At 41.8% G+C, this 22932-nt stretch overlaps 2 protein-coding genes across 11 annotated transcripts in view; both read left to right on the top strand.

The window, feature by feature from the left end:
* Nucleotides 1-2581: 2581 nt before the first annotated feature.
* Nucleotides 2582-10365, top strand: LOC135500181 (histone-lysine N-methyltransferase PRDM9-like). The gene is made up of 11 exons (XM_064791428.1): nucleotides 2582-2720; nucleotides 3489-3620; nucleotides 4418-4491; nucleotides 4738-4861; nucleotides 5498-5632; nucleotides 6214-6290; nucleotides 6953-7162; nucleotides 7624-7709; nucleotides 7994-8078; nucleotides 8518-8626; nucleotides 9287-10365. Exons 1-11 carry the CDS (start codon nucleotides 2582-2584, stop codon nucleotides 10363-10365), a joined length of 2250 nt encoding a protein of 749 aa, XP_064647498.1.
* A 2450-nt stretch (nucleotides 10366-12815) lies between these two features.
* LOC135500338 (tyrosine-protein phosphatase non-receptor type 4-like) overlaps nucleotides 12816-22932 on the top strand; it is a 134434-nt gene continuing 124317 nt past the window's right edge. For all 10 annotated transcript variants that reach the window (XM_064791744.1, XM_064791753.1, XM_064791750.1 and 7 more), the window contains exon 1: nucleotides 12816-12953. The gene's annotated coding sequence lies outside the window, so the exon portion shown is untranslated. The remainder of the gene's footprint in view (nucleotides 12954-22932) is intronic.

Raw genomic sequence — 22932 nt, 5'->3', positions numbered from 1 at the left:
CAAAAAAAGGCAAGGGGGTTTCTTGTGAATTTTGCAATCCTAAAGCAATTTTCTTGGTCAATGAACGACTTTTTTCCAAAAGGGGGTGTGTTACGAATCCTATGCAGGGTTCAAACTCTATCACACAGTTTCAGCAACACATAATATTTAAGAATATCAAAGCACTTTCACCACGTCCAACCCGTATTTTGGCGGGAAACGGCGCCGTCCCGGTTACCTGTCCAAGGCTGTGTTTTCGACACACCCGCAGGTGCGCGGCGTCTGCTCCCTGCAAATCCTTTTGTCACAACCAGTTAGAGTGGATGAAACATTTCGTCACAACCAGTCAGGAAAGATAGAACTTGTTGTCACAACCAGTCAGGGAAGATATAACTTGTTGTCACAACCAGTCAGGAAAGATAGAACTTGTTGTCACAACCAGTCAGGAAAGATAGAACTTGTTGTCACAACCAGTCAGGGAAGATAGAACTTGTTGTCACAACCAGTCAGGAAAGATAGAACTTGTTGTCATAACACGGTAGAGATGATATAAGGTCCTTTAGTGGCATATTTTCAGAGTGCGTCTAATAAAGTTCAATGGTTCTATGGGGTTAACTCAGAGTGACTTTTGCAGTCCACACAACGTTTCGCCTTGCGTTCTCAAAGGCGTATCGCTCTCAAAAAAAGGCAAGGGGGTTTCTTGTGAATTTTGCAATCCTAAAGCAATTTTCTTGGTCAATGAACGACTTTTTTCCAAAAGGGGGTGTGTTACGAATCCTATGCAGGGTTCAAACTCTATCACACAGTTTCAGCAACACATAATATTTAAGAATATCAAAGCACTTTCACCACGTCCAACCCGTATTTTGGCGGGAAACGGCGCCGTCCCGGTTACCTGTCCAAGGCTGTGTTTTCGACACACCCGCAGGTGCGCGGCGTCTGCTCCCTGCAAATCCTTTTGTCACAACCAGTTAGAGTGGATGAAACATTTCGTCACAACCAGTCAGGAAAGATAGAACTTGTTGTCACAACCAGTCAGGGAAGATATAACTTGTTGTCACAACCAGTCAGGAAAGATAGAACTTGTTGTCACAACCAGTCAGGAAAGATAGAACTTGTTGTCACAACCAGTCAGGGAAGATAGAACTTGTTGTCACAACCAGTCAGGAAAGATAGAACTTGTTGTCATAACACGGTAGAGATGATATAAGGTCCTTTAGTGGCATATTTTCAGAGTGCGTCTAATAAAGTTCAATGGTTCTATGGGGTTAACTCAGAGTGACTTTTGCAGTCCACACAACGTTTCGCCTTGCGTTCTCAAAGGCGTATCGCTCTCAAAAAAAGGCAAGGGGGTTTCTTGTGAATTTTGCAATCCTAAAGCAATTTTCTTGGTCAATGAACGACTTTTTTCCAAAAGGGGGTGTGTTACGAATCCTATGCAGGGTTCAAACTCTATCACACAGTTTCAGCAACACATAATATTTAAGAATATCAAAGCACTTTCACCACGTCCAACCCGTATTTTGGCGGGAAACGGCGCCGTCCCGGTTACCTGTCCAAGGCTGTGTTTTCGACACACCCGCAGGTGCGCGGCGTCTGCTCCCTGCAAATGGCGGATCCGATTTATCATTTTGTTGCTGAAGAAAATCTATCAACATCGGCCATTTGGAATCGAATAGAATTTTAGAAATTGGGTAGACTATTTAATTGATATATTCAAGCATCACCTGAATGAACTTTTTTTGTCTATTTACGTAGTATTACTTAGATTTTTGAGTATACTTGTTGAGCGTTTGACATTGAAAAAATCATTCAAAATCAAAATGCCCGCTCAAAAAACTTCCAAGCGCTCGAACAATGGAGACTGCTCTCACTTCGGGCGGATCTGTGGTACTTGATGATGACCGAAAGCACTTGTGACCCCCCCCCCCCCCCGGATCAGGCCTATTTATACCGGTAGTCGTTCAAAGCAAAGCCGATGCAGTGCTGAGTGATGGACAATGAAGGTTGTACAGTGTACTTGTAGGGGAGGGGGGTCAATGACAAGGGGGCAGGGCGTGTGGCTGTCTCCCACTCTCTGACTGTGCCAGTTTTTGGCAGTGGGTTGGGTAGGGTGGCAGTAGACCCATCCCACTGACAATGGGCGTGGGTCACATGGGATTGGGAAGGGCAAGGAGGTACATCACTCATCAGCTGGCAAAGCCTGTCTCCAGCCCCCATTCAACCATTCAGTTATGAGCAGAGCTAGCCAGCTGTGCCAACGAAAGGGCTGTGGTCTGCGGATAATGAAATATGAATTGAGCTCTGCCAACGGCATGCTGCTCACTGCCATGCCGACGCCTGCCTGCTGTAGAAGAAGGAAAAATGCTCAATGTCTTGCGAGACTGGTCTGATGAATCCTGAGCAGTGTTCCTCATTCGTTAAATTCGATGATTCTTGGACATTTTTCAAATGTTGCAAATTGATATCCTCGGTCGGAGTCGGACACTGCCCCTGTGAAATTTTTATTAATTTTAATCTTTTTGACAAATAATAAATTTCTGTTTCAATTCCATGGCAAGAAGAAGATCTCATTATGAATTACGAAAGTTTCACCCCAAATATGGATATTGAGGTCCCACCCCTGGAGGAGATTGATGTGGACCAGTATTTCAGTAAGGAAGAACTGGCCACAATTGGAGATTATGAGAAGCTCCGTTACAAGAACATGGTCAGGAATTACCTCACAATGATGTATTTTGGTAGGTGAATCTTGACACGTGAGAGAAAAAAAATATTTGTAAAGAGGAGTTTTACTACTAGTACAGTAGAACCTCTCTATTAAGGACACCCTTCGGACTGACAAGTGCTGTCCTTAATAGAGAGTTGTCCTGATTATAGAGTTCAATTGAATGAAAATAACCAGTTTGGGACCAAAACCGATGTCCTAATAGAGAGGTTGTCCTTAATAGAGAGGTGTCCCCTAAGAGAGGTTCTACTGTAACTAGAAACAAGAAGGATGAATTAGGACTCAACTGGTAGGACCAATATGCATGAAGGCAAAGGAAATTTAATTTCAACATTGATAAGTTGGTTTTTTGTTGTCCATGTGAGCACAATGTCCCCAGGACATTTCATTTGAAAAACCTTTTTCCATTTTTCGATTTTGCAAAATTCCGTGAATAAATGCTCCCAAGAAACATCTCAAAATCCGTTTAGGCAAATTCCGTGCCAGTTTTCCAAATTATGGATTTTCGGGGGCCTAAATTAGCCTTGTAAGGTTGTCCGAGTTGCAAAAACACAAACAAAAGGGTCAAAAGACCATTTTTACAACTTTATTCAGGGTATTCTTGGGACAGACAAATGCTGTCCTACTCCTTGACTTGAGAGTTGTCCTGATTACACAGGTCATTTCCATCAATGTTGGATCAGATACGGTGTCCATAGAAGGGGTGTGATTTTAAAATTGATAAGAAAGCTCCTCGAGGGACGTTCCACTGTGCATATAAAGTCAAGTATTTCCTTCATAGGTCTACCTGTTTCCAAACCTGAGTTCATGAGTGGTCCACGAAGGAAGGTGAGAGTTATGATGCCAGTGGACAGTGACAGTGAGGAAGAGGATTGGACTCCTTCTTTGGCCAGGAAAAAAGAAAAAGAAAAATGTAAGTTTTGTAAATGAGAGGCTGCCATATTATAGATAAAGGATACATCTGTGGCCTTCTTTTCAAATAGCCTTTTGCAGTAGGATTTTGAATTCTGCAAGCCACTCATAACATGTCATAAGCTGTCAGTCAGTAAGAGTTTTGCAGCTAAGGAGTTTTAAGCAGTATGCAGCACTCTGTTTAGGCTTTGGCAGCGCTCTTCTCTGCCTTTTTGGCAGAAACAGTCCTGATAGTGATGCCCCATACCCTTGCTATGAGGAGGGGGGAGTGGGGGGGGGGGGGGCTGGAGTAGTTGGGGTGGGCTCAATGAGCAACAATGCCATGCTGATAGTGACGTGTCCAGTATTCCCCCTTGGCCCAGTAAGTCTTTATATTGTCCCTCTATCTTATCTCTGCTTGGTTGTCAACTTGTGAACAGTTTCCATGAAATGATATTTTGGTTAAAATTTAACCAAAATGAAATCGTTCGCCATTGTGCCTCTATTGGCCTTGGACAAATCTAAAGTAAAATATAATTTAAATTCTCGTGCCACGGTGGTCTAGTGGCTCAGGTCTCTGATGAGCATTCTAGAGGTCCCTGGTTCGATCCTCACTGGCGGCGTGAGACTTTAGGCAGGTGTCTTTGCCTAACAGGCCTAACTCCAACCAGGCCAGTCGGATATGCTCAGGATGTAGCGCTGATTGAGCAGCTCATCTGAGTTCTACTGAAAGGTTTCAGTTAAGATTGGGAATAAATGGAAAGCCCTTTGAGAAAATTTTACTTTATAAACCGCTGTATATAAGAACTTGCATTCTAGTGCCACCAGCTCCATTCAAGTTTGTGCCACCAAAGAAACCAATATTTGTAAAGAAAAAAGTGAAAGAAGTGGACGTAAGTATTAGCTGTTATTTCAATCTTTAAATTAGATTAATCGAAATTTTCATTTAGGCTTCCCCTCAAGTAAGACTCAACAAACTCCTTTGGTTAAAAAAATTTAATCAAGGATCGCCATATCTAGTTGGGTCACTCATCCTGCTTCTCATTACCTCACCACATATCGATCTGTGATCTTGAAAGAACTTATGTCAGTGGTCAAGATTGGTGTTTATTCTTTGTTAAACACACTTGCACTTGCAGAAAACCACAGCTGAGAACACAAGCAAACCCAAAGGAGCAAAGAAATCTGCCAAGGAATGTCCTGCTACCGTTTCACGTCCCCCAGCAGAATTGGCCTTGAAAAACATGATCATGAGGGCAGCAGGTGAAGAAGTTTGCTATTTTACAATAACATAGGCGTTGCCATTTTTGAGACAGGGTACAAGTTTGCTTTAGCAAGTGACAAAGTCAAAGAAGAATCCATATGGTGGTCCAAGCTATGGGTTATAGTCATGTACAAGTCATTGTCAAAGAAGAGTAATTATGTCATCATGTTGGTGGCCTCTTGGTAAAATAGAATTTTGGAAGGGTCTTCTGTGCTGTGGACATTTCTAGGCCTTTGGTTATGGTATATGTGACTCGCCATGACAGAACAAGTCGCATGTTGCTCTGAGCTTGACAGGCTGAGACAGACTGGTTGTTCATTTCACTGTTGTCTGCCTTTTGTGACACCTGAGTACATCAAATGCTTCTATTATCTCCTGGTGTCAATTTAGGCTCATCTTCTGTGCGACATGCGACTCATTTTGTTGTGCTGGGTCACATATTTGTTCTCCTTGTCCTATGGCTTTGAGAGTTTTTAGTGATGTTGCAAGTTCAAAGAGTTTTCTACGTTGACAAGGTTGTGACATTCTTACAATAACTATCTGTTCTCTTGCAAGCGATTATTCCATTTCCTAAGTGTGTTTGTGTATCTAAAGTTTCATTTTTGTTAAAATAGTGTTAATTCTCACCCATTTAGCTCCTCCCCAAGAAGAACCAACCAGAAAGAAGCGTAAGGTTGCTGCAGCCACTGGACCAGCTCGTTACCCCAAGAGGAGTCTGGAGAGAAAGAACTACAGAGAACTGGAGGTTCCAGACGAGGACATTTTCTTATGTAAGAACTTGGTACTTGTAACATTTTAATGAATGCTATTTAACGGGACACAGTCAGGTGCTTCTAAGATCTAAATCCTAAGGTTGACTTCCTTAGCCCATCTTCCAAAGGTAACTGTTATTTAGCAATAAACTAGGAGAGAACTACTACATGCCTGGCATTGATTTATAATTGGCTGCATTTTGTGAGGATTAGCGGTCTTCAGGTTCAAGAAATGAACATGTTTACTCATTTTAAGTCTCCATGTGTAGAGAGATAAATGACGCAGTACCCTGGGCAGTGTTCTCCACAAAGCCATTTGTCAGGGCGTCCCAACCTACCTTGAAAGCAGCGCCCTTACCTTGCTCTAGAATTTGTAAAATGTTTCTACAGGGCCACCCGACCTTAAATTGCTGGCCACCCTACCTTTTGTTGTACACTGGCAAAACTTCCTGAACATCAAGGATACCACCCTCAATCTTGAGAAAAGCCTGTGGAGAATTCTGCTGGATAGGCCTATGGAAATGTGCAATGCCCTGAACTGTACAAACTTCTCTTTTGGTCTCTGGTGATTGTGTGACAGTAGATTGTTTCTCTTTCAGTTTGTGAAGATTGTCAGAAGGAATATCCTGGAGATTGTCCAGTTCATGGTCCGTTGACAATCATCAAGGATAAGGAGGTATGTACTTTAAATAAGATGTTATGATGTCTGCTTAACCAGAGTGATTGAGGCTAGCACATCCAAAGTGCAAAGTACTTCATCCTCTTTGCACCAATCTGCTATATAATGTTATTCTCCTTCTCTACCGTATGTTGCCAGGTCTCTTTTGGTCAGACGGCCCCAGGTTTTTTTCTTGTTGGCTGTCCATCGGAGTTCGCCAGTTGGCCTTTAGTGCACATTTCCCAGCCAACTCCGACATGCCAAATTGTTTGAGCCAATTTTTGGTGACTTGCGTGCACCAGGTTAACAAGTAGGTTTACTTGCTGATCCTGCGCCAAAAGATCTTTCAGGCTCTTCAAAAAGTATCCACAGTCCGCACAGCTAAGTGGAGGGGCTCTAAATATTGTGCCTGAGAAGTGAGTTTCAACAACTACAATGAACATGCAAGCTTTAACAGGAATTTCAGTCTCTTCTCAAACTTCATGGTTATGAATTTCATGCACCTCCACAAGGGGGCAACTGACCAAACGATGGGCTTTATTTTGAATCTGATAACAACATTTGCAGTGTTACCCAGTGTTTGACTGATATGTGATAAATTGAGGGACTCACGCTATCCTCAATCATATTTTTTGCTTTGCCTGACGCTTATGATTTGAAAAAAACATTTTCTCATTCAGGTTCCTCCAACAAAGTCAAAGAGACCTGACCCAAACCATGCAAGACATACCACCCCTGATGGCCTGGTGGTTGAGGAGTCTAAGATCCCAGGTGCTGGACTCGGTGTGATATCAAACATGGCCTTCCCTGAGGGTGTTCGCTTCGGACCTTACAAAGGCGAAATGGTCTACAATATGGATGTGGCACAGGATTCGGGATATTCATGGCAGGTATGATGTGCCGCATGTTATGAATGGAAATACTGGTCTGGCGCAAGAGACATCACTGGGCATTGGCATAGTCAGTCCAGGGGGCGGGCTAATTATACTGGAGGTTGTGGATTCATCTCTCAAAAAGGATCCTTGTCCTTGAGCAAGTCACCTTCCCCATGCACTAATTATCCACATCCTTCAAATGAGACAGAAAATTTAAGTGAGACAAGTGGTAGTGGTAAGAATATCAGGCTCACGGTCTGTAGGTTGGTGGTTCCACTCCCAGAAAGATCACCACAGTTTCACATTTGAGTCTTTAAGCAAGGTACGCAACCATTAAGAGGCACTTTGCTGGCGACAAGCTAAGATCCCACCAAGCAAAATAATTACTTGAGTAGCTTGGATCCTCTCGGCACGTAGAGATGCCAATTCCATAGCTGAGCTGTCAGTGATACCACAACCTATTCTTACCAATTCAGATCTATAAGGATACTAAACCCCATCACTATGTTGATGCAAGAGACCCAGCTAAGTCAAATTGGCTGCGCTACACCAACTGTGCAAGGCAAGTATTCTGTAATACTCGTCGAGAGCCTAAGGACGTCATGGACTTGTCTTCAGTCCAGTGGTGGTACCTATTCCTGATGATTCAAACTCATCAAAGTGCAGGATGTACTGACATCCTTTGTATGAAGAGTCCACCTGCAGAAGCCCATTCATTCTCAAAAGCTTGAGATAACAGGGTAAAAGCCGAGAGAACCCCATATCTGAATTGATTGCAAACCAACAAGTAATTTGACGAATTAGATTGCATTCATTACAAGCAATAAAAATGTTATATTATTCCAGAAATGAAGGAGAACAGAACTTGTTGGCATTTCAATATAAAGGCGAGATCTACTATAAGACTATACAGATTGTCTACCCAGGACAGGTGAGTCAATGCTATGTCAACCCAACACAGTGAATGAAGCTCTGAGACATCATGACATCTTTAGTGGCACAGTCCATTGGCCCTGTATAGAAACTTAGAAGGTTATGCTGGTGTTGCAACTGTGCCGAGATTCAATTTTACTCCTCCCGCTCACATGGTGCTAAAAATACTTCCCCTTATAAATCTTGATGAGCAGAGAAAACTGCCCTGCCAACCATACTTGTCAAAGACACCAATGAAATCGCAATTTTGCAGCCTTTGAGAAATGTATTAGGGACCAACATATTGACTGTATTGATATTTGGCTTGCCATCACCTCAACACTCGTTTTGTGAAAACCGGTGAAAAATAATGAAATATACATGTATGTCATTTTAACCATGGCACAACCTTGTGCAAAGGAGATTAGTGGGCATTATAATGTATTGTGTTCCTCCAGGAGTTGTTGGTGTTTTATGGTGAAGGTTATGCCAAAGAACTGGGTATAGAAGCTACAAAGGAGGTTAGATTGAGGACACATGAAAAGGCATTCACTATGTCTGACACAGGTAAGGTCACGTAATTTCAGCTCACTGAGTGATAGTTCTTTGAAAAATAAGAGATTGTGACTTTCTCATTTTAGGCTCTTGGCCTGTAGTTGTCAGAGTTCCAATCATTATGGTTCATTCGTTATGCATAGTCTTCAAAGTTTTGGGGCTGTGGAGCTCAACCTTCTGGTCAGATTTCTTTGAAGCTGGAGGAGACTGTCTGGAATACTGTCCTAGTGCATGGGTTGTGCACTTGACAGTCGCCCTTGACATCCGGAAGTGAATGCCGTGAAAGTCAGTAGAGAAGTCATGTGCATCATTTATTTGGTATTAAAGTTTTTAACTGGATAACTCAGCATACGATGGAAACTTTCCTCTTCAAGCTTTTGCGTTCTGCTGCATGGCCCTCAAAACCCATTCTCACATGAGGTGGAGAACGATACCTTCCCACATTCTGGAACCACCTTCTCAAGTCAGGAATGAGAGGTTCCTACCACACTTTGAACGTTACACCCGACTAAGCCATCTATTTAGAGATGACACTAAAAACCATGGACAAGATTAGGTGACCAAGTGTAGGTTTCCATTATCCAGAGTCATCTAGTTAAAAACTTTGGTATTTTACATATCATGCTTGGACAGATGCATCTTTTGTATCATTTATTTTGTTCCCTTCAACAGGAGCCCCAGAATACAGATGTCCATTCTGTATCTTGAGCATACCCTACAAGATACCAAACGCGTTGATGACCCACGTGGCCAAAAAACATTTGGAGGCAGACCCGACAGAGGTCAAGGATCTCATGAAAGAACTTTATGCAAAAAATGCACATTATCAGCGTGCTCGAGTAGCTGAGTTACGAGAGGCTGCGGACATAAGTGACAAGGATGTTGGCTCTGCAATGTTTACAGGTGGTTTAAAAGCTGCTGATGCTGGTATGGATGCCGACGCATTTGAGAAATATGGTGAGAGAATAGGTGATAGGTTCAGATGTAAATTATGTGGCAAGGAGTGTAGTCATATTGGTCATCTCAAAACTCATATTCGAATTCACACTGGTGAGAATCCATTCAAATGTCAACAGTGTGGGAAAGGATTTACTCAGAGTGGTGATCTGCAAGGACATGTTCTTATTCACACAGGTGAGAAACCATTCAAATGTCAACATTGTGGGAAAGGATTTACTCAAAGTGGTATTCTGCAAAGACATGTTCTTATTCACACAGGTGAGAAACCATTCAAATGTCAACATTGTGGGAAAGGATTTACTCAGAGTAGTAGTCTGCAAAGACATGTTCTTATTCACACAGGTGAGAAACCATTCAAATGTCAACATTGTGGGAAAGGATTTACTCGGAGTAGTAGTCTGCAAGGACATGTTCTTATTCACACAGGTGAGAAACCATTCAAATGTGAACATTGTGGGAAAGGATTTAATGACAGTAGCAATCTACAAAAGCATATTCTAATTCACACAGGTGAGAAACCATTCAAATGTGAAAACTGTGGAAAAGAATTTACTTGGAGTGGTGATCTGCAAAAACATGTTCTTATTCACACAGGTGAGAAACCATTCAAATGTCAACATTGTGGGAAAGGATTTACTCGGAGTGGTGGTCTGCAAAGACATGTTCTTATTCACACAGGTGAGAAACCATTCGAATGTCAACATTGTGACAAACAATTCACTCTCAGCTGTGCGAGGAGTAGGCACATGAAGACACATCGCACCGTGGAGCAAACTGTGAATGAACAGTAATCATGGTGCATTATTGGTGTGGTAGTCTAGAGATCTACTGCTAACCGATGATAAACCATTGTGAGCTACCATTTTATAGAGGTAGTCCAGAGGCATGTGATCCATATTGTTTATTAACCACTATAAGCTCCTGTAAATGTAGTCTACAGACATGGGATCTGTACTGGTGATACAGCATTGTGATCTCTTGTAAAGGTGGTCTAGAGACATGGGATCCATACTGGTGATAAACCATTGTGAGCTCTTGTAAAGGTGGTCTAGAGACATGGGATCCATACTGGTGATAAACCATTGTGAGCTCTTGTAAAGGTGGTCTAGAGACATGGGATCCATACTGGTGATAAACCATTGTGAGCTCTTGTAAAGGTGGTCCAGAGACATGGGATCCATACTGGTGATAAACCATTGTGAGCTCTTGTAAAGGTGGTCTAGAGACATGGGATCCATACTGGTGATAAACCATTGTGAGCTCTTGTAAAGGTGGTCTAGAGACATGGGATCCATACTGGTGATAATCCATTGTAATCTCTTGTAAAGGTGGTCTAGAGACATGGGATATTGTGGTTCTCTAGTATGTTGTGGTTCATTTGAATCACCACTGTTTATGATTGTTGACAGGGGTTAATAACGTAAGTTACCATCCCCTGTTGTTGACCAATACATGTATGATAGCTTATTTGTTTGTTTCATGTGCTTTTTGCAATGGGTTGTTATTTATCATGATTCATATACATGTACATGTATATCTGTTATTTGTTTTTAAAAGATACATGTAACACGTTCATGTTTGTATCAATTTCTAATGATTGTTCATCGGTTGTGATTTTTTATCCAGGCTGTTGTTTATTTTGTTGGCCTAATAAATATTTTCAATGCTGTTTTCAGCTGGTAGTGGTCGTCTCTTCTCTATATGTTCACTGCTGGAATGTGTGTATCAACATACCCAATGATTTAAAGTGCAGTAGAACATCTAGACACCCTCTCACCCCAGAGAATCAAAATCCTGATCTTCGGGCTATTCGTGACAAGTCCTAATTCCGAGTCATCTGGTATTCTTGAATTCCAATGCTATATAAACGTCTTGTTAGTTAGTATGTTAGTAAGATAAACTGCAGATTAAACCAGGTTCATGCCTGCTTTGATGGATGACGGATCTGTGGGAGCAGGTTCAGGGGTTCCAGCTGTAAATCGTCCCCCACCCTAAAAATAGGCGTGATTTTTAATTTTAGGTAATCGCCTTGTTCGAATTTCTTAGCTCAGATGGCAGCACCTGACGAAAAGAGAAGATGAGTGTCAGACACAGATTTACTCTGTACATATCAGCTGGGGATGACGTGCAGTGTCCTTCAGAAATCACTTCTGCCAATGAGACAATAATACTAAATTGGGTCATAACTTAGGAAAGTGTGTCACGAATGCTCTATTTCACCATGGTAAATCCACAATTCACCATGGTAAACTGACAGCACTTCACCATGGTAAATTGGGACGGTGAAATATTTCACCATGGTGAGCATGGTAAATTCTACATTCACCATGGTGATCATGGTAAACTCGGATTTTACCATGTTGAAACAGATCTTTTTCGTAAGGGAAAGCTTTAATACCAGTCAAATCGGCCCCTGATCGAATCGGCCTCGGGTCAAAACGGCCCCACCTTTTATTTTTTGAATTCACTCCTGAGAGTCTATTTGCAGTTTTTGTTAAACCCTACAAACCCTGTTTAGCATCCTGAGATCAGGGTTTTACTATACTCTTACCTCATATACAAAATGAATTATCGAGAGGGGGAAAATATTTTGAAAATTACTGGTTACGTCAGGATGCCTATAATCATCATCATCATCATCATCATCAATAATATCTATTAAGGCAGTTGCCTGTGGATATGGATATTGCCGGTTTGCAAATGCTTTTGAAACGCGAGCCGCGCAGGTGTGGTTGGTGTTGAGCTATAGTGTTGAGCTTGTTCTACAGTATGTTTCATTGCAGTGAGATCACAACTTAAAACATTGTCCTTTGACTCTCTATATTTGAAATAGTTGAATTGGTTGATTCTTGTAAATGTTTTAAAATAATTGACTCATTTAAGCAAGTTTGAGAGAGGCCGTTTGTGAGACTTAGAAAAAATTCCATCTTCTATTTGACTTTTGTTCACTTTGACACTGAAAGTGTATGCAAAACACTAAAAATAAGGCAAAATTCTTCATAAAACACACTGATATTGATCAAGTAAAGTACTAACTTCACTCGCAAAAAATCTGAAGTGAAAATAGGGGCCATTTTGACTGGATACGGTCTAAAGGGACTATTGATGGGGTGCTTTGCATGACATGGGAACATTCTCAACGTTACACCTAGGCAGAACGATACTATCGCCATCTGCATTTGATAAATAGAACCAAAATGGGCCAGGGTAGGTCACGTGATTTTGTTGTGTGTCCGCCATTTTGGATTATCAGGAACTTCAATCATCGAATTTTGTGGATATCGATTGATTTCGCGCATGGATTAAGGCCCCACTCGGATTAAAGCCCCCTCAATTCTAGGATAATGCTCATTTTTGTCTGTGGCTGAGTTAAACTTAGGTAAGCCGCGTGAAAAAGCTATAAATATCATCGAGACGTCAAGAAAAATGAATGCAAAATTCTGTGTACATTTTTACACACAGAAGTTTGTGTACATTTATAGTGTACAAATGTAGTGTACCGCAAGCATGGCTTCATGTGTCATTTTCGTTCATCTGTGTTGGTCTGTTTTGCACTGAAAAAGGGACGAATAAATTGGAATCTGTGAACCGATGATTTTACAGATCTTTTTAAGCATCTCCATCGGGTTGTTCTGAAAATCTTCAAAATGCAAATAACAAATTACAAATTACATGCATGCCAAAAAAGATCTTTTTAAGCATCTCCATCAGGTTGTTCTGAAAATTTACAAAATGCATGCCAAAAAGCCAGACTGCATTAGTGCATGGCACTCTGCCTCTGGTTGATTGAAACCGTTGATTCTTCATCTATAGAGGCAGAGCCCAAACAAATCAAATGTGTGCGCATGATGATGAAGATAAAATTACTTAATATATGTCAAATTACTTCAGACCATGCATGATGATGAGGATAAAATTACTTCGGACAATAGGCCTCTTTTTGTTTGACAAAGACGAATCACAGCCAAAGCAAAACAAAAGTGCACTCACACTAGTCACAGATAAGGCGGGAGTAAACTTCAAACAATGTCACTGTTGCCCTTTGTTCCAGATAAAATTCATGAATATTGAATGGTCAGCGCCTAAACAAACTTCTTCGAAAAGGTCCATGCCAGCGCAGCGCCGGAACAAACTTTTTTCGATGGTCACCTCAAACAAAATTGGGTGTTCTTGGTCTTGGTTTTTAGAAATTTGATATTTTGGAGTTGATATCTTTTACGGCTGAATGAACACACCAAAACTTACTTCCCCCAGTCCCAACTCTAGTGATTGTCCTTTTGTTGTGGTATGCTCAAGCATAAAATATATGTCAAATTTCATTTGATTGTTATTAACTACAGTAGAACCTCCCTTAGCAGACACCTCTCTATTAAGGACACCCTCTCTATTAAGGACACCCTCTCTATTAAGGACACCCTCTCTATTAAGGACATCCTCTCTATTAAGGACATCCTCTCTATTAAGGACACTAGTTTCGTCCAAAATTGGAAGTTCCTTTCAATTTGACCTCTAATCAGGACACCTCTCTATTAAGAACAACACTTGTCAGTCCCCAGGGATGATACAACGTGTACATATAGCAAGTTGCAACTTAAAATCCTTCAACTTGTTTTGTTGTACCAGAGAGGGAGCCTTCCTTCCTTAGTCCTTGTGGAACACATTTCAGGAAGTGCACACCTTTCATTTGACATGTCAAGGCCATGTGAAGGAATTTAAGTAAACTGCTGCGAGCCTCCTCATTCAGACACTTGTGGGATGATACAAAGTGTAGCAAGTTGCAACTTAAAATCCTTCAACTTGTTCTGCTGTACCAGAGAGGGAGCCTTCCTTCCTTAGTCCTTGTGGAGCACATTTCAGGAAGTGCACACCTTTCATTTGACATGTCAAGGCCATGCAAAGGAATTTTAAAAGTAAACTTGCAGCGGGCCTCCTCATTCAGACACTTGTGGGATGATACAAAGTGTAGCAAGTTGCAACTTAAAATCCTTCAACTTGTTCTGCTGTACCAGAGAGGGAGCCTTCCTTCCTTAGTCCTTGTGGAACACATTTCAGGAAGTGCACACATTTTATTTGACATGTCAAGGCCATGCGAAGGAATTTTAAAAGTAAACTTGATGTGAGTCCACTCTTCATGCAGACCTTGGGCTGTGTGTGCATAGCTGGAATGTTAAAGGCCAACTGACTGTTGACATTCTAGGCCTGAAGTAGTACATGTAATGAAGTGTAACGTAATGTAAGGGTTTGGTTTCTGAATGATGAGGCCAAACAAATAAGTTTTGACAATTTGCAGGACAGGCATACATAATATCATATACATGTAGTATGCATTTGCGCATGATCCTGTTCTTAATAATACTACATTGAGCCGGTGGTGACTGTTTTCACAGATTTCTTTCATTTTCATTCAAGTTAGGTTTTTACTGTCCTGACTCTACTGTAGTATTGATATAATTTACTTTATTCAATACCCAGTTCTTGCCTCATAACCCTTTGAAGCCCGATCTCGACCTTATTCGCCAAAGAAAAACCAGTCCTTTTGCCTGGATGCCGTCTTGATTGTTATCGCCAAAACTCACCTGCCAACCTCACATAGAGTTCACACTTACTACCAGTACAGTTTTGTGCAACTGATGTATTCCGATTGACAACTTTGGTTACGTGGTACTGCGGTAGATGAACAAGATTTTCATGGTTTTCCAGCGTGAAAATTTGAGATCTGTGAGTACATGTATTTTGGTGTGAAAGGTGATCTATTTTGGAATTTGTGCTTTATGTATTTCTGTGGACGCTTGGGCTCCAAAGGGTTAAAGATGACCAAGAAAGGCATGATTCAGATGAGATCAATGTGTGACCTATTATTTTGCTTGGCCCTACACCTGAATTTACCTCAACAATATTACGCTTTTGTTTAATTTTCAGTTGGACAAGGGCCACTTAAAAAGTGTTTGCTTCAGGGGGTTTGTAACCTTTTCAACAATGTTGAGGTGGCAGTGCTTTCTTCAGCTACAGTGGAACTTCCCTTAGCAGACACCGCTCAATAAAGGACACCCTCTCTATTAAGGACACTAGTTTTGGTCACAAATTGATTGTTTCCATTCAATTTAATCTCTCTAATCAGGACACCTCTCTATTTTAAAGCGCAGCACTTTTCAGTCCCGAAGATGTCCTTTAGAGAGTACTGTAGTTACATAGTAATGCCTGTACACAGTTTATTGTGTAGTAGAGAAATACCCTTAGGGGTGTATAGTACCCCCAGGTATATGGCACGGCCCGCCGGCCATGAGGGAATTCCTTTATGGCCCAGTGGATGGCACGTTGGCCCCAGAGTGGAAGTTAAGCAACGTTGAGTGCGGTCAACCTTTGGATCGGTGACCGGCGCGTACAATACAAGGGGTGATTGAGAGATTCAAATGTTTTCAGTCTTGCCTCACATGTAAACTTCAGCCGACATGGCGATTTATACATTGCTGATTGTGATTTGAATTGATGGATTTATGATGGACGTGCAGTCCGGGTTGATTGGTTGTGACCAGATATTTATATAATGAACCGCACCCTACCAACAAAATACATTTAACAAGTATTCCACCAAAAAATGACAATCGCAATGGAACCTCCCTTAGCAGACACTCTCTTGGTCCCAAATTGGTTATTTTGATTCATTTTGACCTCTCTAATCAGGACACCTCTTAATAAAGGACAACACTTGTGTCTGTCCCAAGGGTGTCCTAAATAATGAGAGAGACTAGAGAGGTTAAACTGTAGAACTAGGGGCCAGGCATTTCCTTATAATTAAGGAGCAAAATTGAGCATTTTGGGAGGTGCAGAAAGTGCTCCTTTTTGACCTCTCTAGGTAATAAGGACACCACTCAATAAAAGACAGCACACGCCATCCCGAGGGGGTTCTAAATAATGTTTACTGTAGTTTGGCGAGCCAGGCATTTTTGTACAGGATTGAGGAGCACAATTGAGCATTTTGGGAAGTGCCTTATACTTTATTATTCTAATCTTTATAGAGAACATATAGGGAAACATTGAAAAACATACACTGACATATGTTACAAGGGCAGGAAAAGGCACACCCTACACTGTACTATCACAAAGCTGCCGTACTGCTAGACTTGACACAGCCCAACAATAGGGACCGATGGACATTGTTGTAAACTGCAGTGACTTTATCCAGTTTTACTTCTACTGTACTGCTAGACTTGTATCATTTGTCGACACAGCACCTACTCCGAGAAAGGAGTGAGCATTTCATTCTTGACACTGACTGATATCTAAAACATTTCGTCCCAGTAATATCAAAATGAAATAGTTGACTTGTTTTCATGCACGGAAATGCACCCAGTGCTCCAGGTCAGAGTCGTAGACCCAAATTGAGAGCAAATTATACCTCATTTGGCTGATTAGCAAAGCTGGGTCAGAGAAAATGGGAGGTCATTTAGATAGGGTAAACAATGACGTGCTTATTTTGCCAAATTAAACGATAAACGATAGAACATCTCCATTAAGGACACCCTTGGGACTGATGAGTTCTGTCCTTGATATGATAGAGAGGTGTCCTGAGATGCCAAATTCAGAGGAGAGAGGTCAAATTCAATGGAAGCAACCAATTTTGGACCTAAACTAAGTTAGTGTCCTTATTAGAGAGGTGTCCGTTGAGTTTGATTCCACTGTTTGTAACCCCTCTGTGGACTACTCCTGGCAAAAACCGACTGTGAACTGAACACAACATGCTTTTGAAGTTCCTTGGGGAGTCCGAGCAATCTACATGCCCATTTCGTCCAGACCATGTTTTGCTGAAGAAGCTTACAGCACTGATAATGGTTAGTCAATCCATAAGCATGTTTGCTCAAATGATATAAAAGTTAGATGTCGTTTCGGCTAGACTCTGATCCCACACCTGACTTAGTCAGCAGCCCCCCCCTCCCCCCCATCTCAATTCATGTTGATGGTCTTACAAATCAAATCATCTCCTTCTGTCTGGCTGATTAAAAATGTTGGTTCGGCCAGACTCTGATCCCGTGCATGACTTAGTCTGTAGCCCCATCTACATGTAGATTCATGTTGTGGTCTTAAGAATCAAATCATCTCCTTCTGTCTGGCTGATTAAAAATGTTGTTTCAGCCAGACTCGGATCCCGTGCATGACTTAGTCTGTAGCCCCATCTACATGTAGATTCATGTTGATGGTCTTAAGAATCAAATCATCTCCTTCTGCCTGGCTGATTAAAAATGTTGGTTCAGCCAGACTCGGATCCCGTGCATGACTTAGTCTGTAGCCCCATCTACATGTAGATTCATGTTGTGGTCTTAAGAATCAAAATCAAATCGCCTCCCTCTTTCTGGCCACTACAACATCTAGCGGTCAGACGTCTAACTTCTGAAGAAGGATGGTCGAAGCAATTGAAACGTCAAGGTGATGATTATTAACATCGACTGTGGAAAAACATCATATCATTATGTATTTCACATTTTTGGACAGAGCCACATATTGCTTAGATGAAATGATTTTGTCATCATGATGACATTGGCAGTCGTGGTTCAAGACTGCCCCTCATTTTTCAGTCATACAATTTATACTCATTGTTGCTTGTCATGCTTGTGATGGCATCCACTATGTCTGTAGCGAAACTTCTTTCCAAAACATTTAATGGCAAGCTATAACCAGTTGGCTTATCGCTAGCAGTAGGATACAACCATGTACAGTGTTCTGGCCATACCATACTTCCAGGCTCAGTCAGACGGCCTATGCGCTATGCATACAAACACCTGTACACATATTCAATTGATTTGTTATAGTGGAGGATTCGTTGACAATGTCAGTCATGCCAGAAATCGCAATTTCAAAACATCAAATACCAGAACATCAGAATACACTCACAAAAGTCAACAATGCGATAAAATGTGAAAACATTTGATGTTTACACAGAATCTGCCGGCATGAGTATTATGATTGATTATAATCACTGGATTTGGAAAGTAAGAATATGGAAAGGCTAAAGTCCTCACCCCTGGGACAGACAAATGCTGTCCTAAAATTGAGAGGTGTCTTTCAATGAAACTGAAAGTAACCAATTTGCACCCAAATGCAGTGTCCTTACACAAAGGTGTCTGCTAAGGGAGGTTCCATATAGCTGTCCTTACTATTACAGAGGGATGTATGTGTTGATCTGAGCAAGATGCACAGACATTTTTACGTCAGTTTGAAGAAAAAAAAGAAGTCCGCAAATTTTAGCATGCTTGAAGTGTTGTACAGAATGTAGTCCAGCCAGCCATTTGGGCCGTTCTGCTTGAATTCGACCTGAGGTATATTGTCCTGATCAATATATGTGTACCCAACCTCGGCCTGAATAAAGGATTCTGAGTCGCAACAGGATGAGAGGTTCATCACGCGTAACAAGATCATGGGGTGAGAGGCTAAGTACATTCATGACATTTGAGTGTCGCTCGGTTCAAAACAACAGGCCAAAAAGGAACTGGTTTTGTTGCCTGATATGAGTGTTCATGGAGGGTGGAGTTTTACCACGAGAATTTCGGATGAGCATCACAATGTCCTTCACTCACATCAATCGGTATCAAAGCATTTGAAGCATCATCAAGTCATTACACAAGTTTCTGAATGGTGGATCCCTATTGCAGACCCTAATAGTCTTACTTCCAAAACAGGTTTTAAACCCGGTGCTAATAGATCTGGAGGCTCTCCGGATATAAATAAAACCGGATATTTCTTGGTTCGTGTTCCACTACAGGCTTGCATTTTAAGGTTGATAAGCTCGGCGACAGATGGTGATACAGAAATTTGCTCTCCAGTTACAGACTTGCGTTGTGCACACTTGTATTAAGTGATTGGCGTTCCACCGATCGCCAAATCTATACAACTACAACTATTATCTGCGGTGTTATTGGTATTCCACTACAGAAAACTCCGGTGCTCATCCGGAACTGGGTGCGAAACCCACCGATGATCGCCGGGTATAATTAACCCGGTGTTATCAGCTCCGGGCCTATTTAACCTGGAGATCCTGTAGTGGAATCGGAATAAACTTGGAAACACACTGGAGTTTCCTGTAGTGGAAGTACCACTATTTACCGCGTGTTCATCAGGTCGAGTCCGGCTTACTGATCTGCGCCGGAATTATAAACAGGAGATGAGAAGGTTCATTTTCACCGCCCGAGAAAATGTTAAGCTTAGGCTGAATCGCTGGTCTTGCCAAATCCCTTATGACCTTTGGAACATGTGGAATGGAGTACTTCATACAGCTCAGTCCTTGTGGCAATAGCCTAGCCTTTGTTTTGGTGAAGGTCAGGGCAAGGTGCCTGATCCTTGGTTGAGAGGTCACAAAGATATCGCCAAGTCTGTCTTCTGTTCGATGTGTAAAGTGTTTTGACTGATATCTTATTAGAATCCTCTTGTTCCTAGGGTAAGACTATTCAGAGCATAAGTTGTGCAATCCAAACGTGAGAGGGTCTACCTGGGGGACGAGATTGATGGACGTGGTCACCAGAACCCGAACAAACTGAAAACGAGATACGCACTGATTCGAGGTGTTGGAGGTGGGTGACGAGTCCTAATCGTCAGCCAGGGCAGCATAACTCACGGGATCACAGACAATCAACATTTTCGACTCTTCTTTCAAATAAACTTGTATTATTCAGCAGTAGAAGGGTTAAACTGGAAAGACACAAATTATAAACATGTCTTAGCAAAATGCAAAAGATTCTATCAAATTATCCACATGTGGGAGTAAGTAATCTCAAAAGAACAAAACACACTGCACAGTGGTGCCCCCTATGTGAAGCAGTCAGAAACCACTGCAAAAATACTGGCTCCGGTGTTCAAAATTGACTCAATTTTCTGAGCCAATCCTGGCTGAATATGAGCCGAAGCACATGGCTCACATCCTTGGGAAATTTGCACATGCTCTGTAGCCTGTTTTCACACAAATTCCACTTGAAACAATTATAGGTAACTGACACGGAATGAGTTTAGAATCCCCGATCACACCCCAAAAAAAGGTCATCGGTTGACTAACGAAGCACCACTGTTCAATGGATTTATAGTTGAATGCGATCAAACTACGTCATTTCCGATCAGGGATTGTAAATTTTAACCACTGACACACACACGTGGTTCATTTATAAGCCCCCCTCTTAGGAGGGGCTCTTAAGATACACGTGTGTGCGGGAGTATATAGTGAATGATTAGAAATAAAGAGAGTAACAATTGTATATCCTACAAACAATTTTTTTTGGTATTTTTCTGAATTAACTCCGTTGAGTTTACCGATTTCTCCGCGATCTTCCGGTGGTGGTTGCTATCCCATTGGTTGAAATTAAGTTAAATTAAATTTAATTCTTCATGGGAATTCGCTACATCATATGCCTAAGAAATTGGCCAATTATATTAATATTTTTATTAGAGAAATATCCGTCCTAAATAATGACAGAAAAGGGTGGTTTATTTCAATTTTGTGTCGACATGGTCGAGGTCACGTGACATAAAAACAAAACAATCGCACACACCCGTCCAAAAAAGGCACTTTAAGAAAAATAAATACGTTTTTCCAGCTTAAAACCACACTGACGACTAAGTTATATTGGTCTACTGCCCAAATCTGAAGTATCAAAATGAATCACAAACTAGAACTAGCTCTATTTAGCTATAGTTGCGTGAAAATTTCGGGTGAGCGACGTACATTCTGTACCCTAGCGGCCAATAAATAAACTACTTTCAGCCGTCTGCTCCGGTCTCGTTAGGGAGTTTTTCCCAAATGTACGCGATGATGACGTGCCCCATTAACAGGACGTGACATCTATTTTAAAATGCGTTTCCAAAGTGAATGCATGAGGACAATCCATTTAAGTGTCGTATATCACTGGAAACGCCCGATTCCCGTGAATAAGGACAATCACAATGTATTACATTACCAAAACAAAAATGTGTCGGAAGGAACTATATGCATGGTCCCATCGCACCCCCCCCTCCAGCAGTATGACACAGAAGGGCTAGTTGACTGTCCACCGGGGGGGGGTTTGGGGGGAGCTTCCCCCCAACGCACTGGTAAAAACCTATGTCGACGGAGGGGGTTTGGGGGGTGTCCCCCCATTGTAACAGCTGTAGTTGTTAGAGCTTGCACTTAACATATGCTCGTAGGGGGGTTCGGGGGAGCTCCCCCGACCTAAAGGGGGGCTCACTAAGTCCTTGACTTTACATATTAGCACTTCTTAAATCAACGCTCTACTTAGAAATGGGCAAGTTGTGGCCAAATCTATCAAAACCTGTAGCATCCACAGTGAAATTGGCATTGCGGTTAAAACTTACAATCCCCAATCGGAAATGACGTAGTTTGATTGCATTCAACTATAAATCCATTGAACAGTGGTGCTTGGTTAGTCAACCGATGACCTTTTTTTGGGGTGTGATCGGGATTGTAAACTCGTTCTGGCATTGCCACATTCAGCAAGATTCTTTACCAAAACTGAAGTGATTTGCAACTCGAAACCATATTCATTTCCTTTTAAACTCACATTACGTTGATCTCTCTAATGCCCATTGACATACTGCTCCTCCTTTGAGAGAAATACCAGCATTTTGGCAGCTTTTCTGCGAAGAAAACACCAGATTTATTTCCATGTATTCGTTGTGGTTGTTGTTACCATAAACATCATGAACCGTTTCCAAGCTAGCCGGAACCCTGACTGAGTTACTGTCTTCAAGGCCACGACAGTGGGGCCACTCGGTCTCATGGTGTACTGAGCCTGTCTGGATCAAAAAGTCTTGACACATTGCACTTCTTCTTCTTCAGCGCTGGCTCTGCACTTTGAGGTGATTTTCTCCTGGGCATATTCCTCCGCTGTCCAAGGAGGGATAAGTGCTTTTGCATGCCACTCTGGTTAGGTGCCAATTGGATTTATTGGCCTATTGAGTCCACGCAAGCCACATGTACTTATGGTTCTCATTTGGTTGGGTCTTTGACTTACCCTTACGACACATTTTGCCAGCCAGATGATCAAATGAAACTTGGAGGCCTTATTCTCCAGGGAGGATTCCTCCTCAAAGGCGGGATGAGTGTCTTTACGTGCCGCTACATTTAGGTCCCAATTGGATTTTTTGATTTGCCAAGTGACTTAGTTTTTTGCCAGACGTTTAGTCTATGTTAGCTCATGTTTCTGACTCTTTTGTAGGCCAAAAATTCTATTTTCTTCTTCAGCGTTCGCTCTGCACTTTGAGAGGCTTATTCTCCACGGAGTATTCCTCCTCCAAGGCGGGATGAGTGTCTTTACGTGCCACTACAGTTAGGCACCAATAGGGTTCATTGGCCTAGTGACAACAACTTTGGCCAGGGTAGAGTC

Source organism: Lineus longissimus, chromosome 16 (genome assembly GCF_910592395.1).
Source record: "Lineus longissimus chromosome 16, tnLinLong1.2, whole genome shotgun sequence".
NCBI lineage: Eukaryota > Metazoa > Nemertea > Pilidiophora > Heteronemertea > Lineidae > Lineus > Lineus longissimus.
Note: the sequence above shows the minus strand (reverse complement) of the source record. Positions and strands in the feature narration are given on the sequence as shown.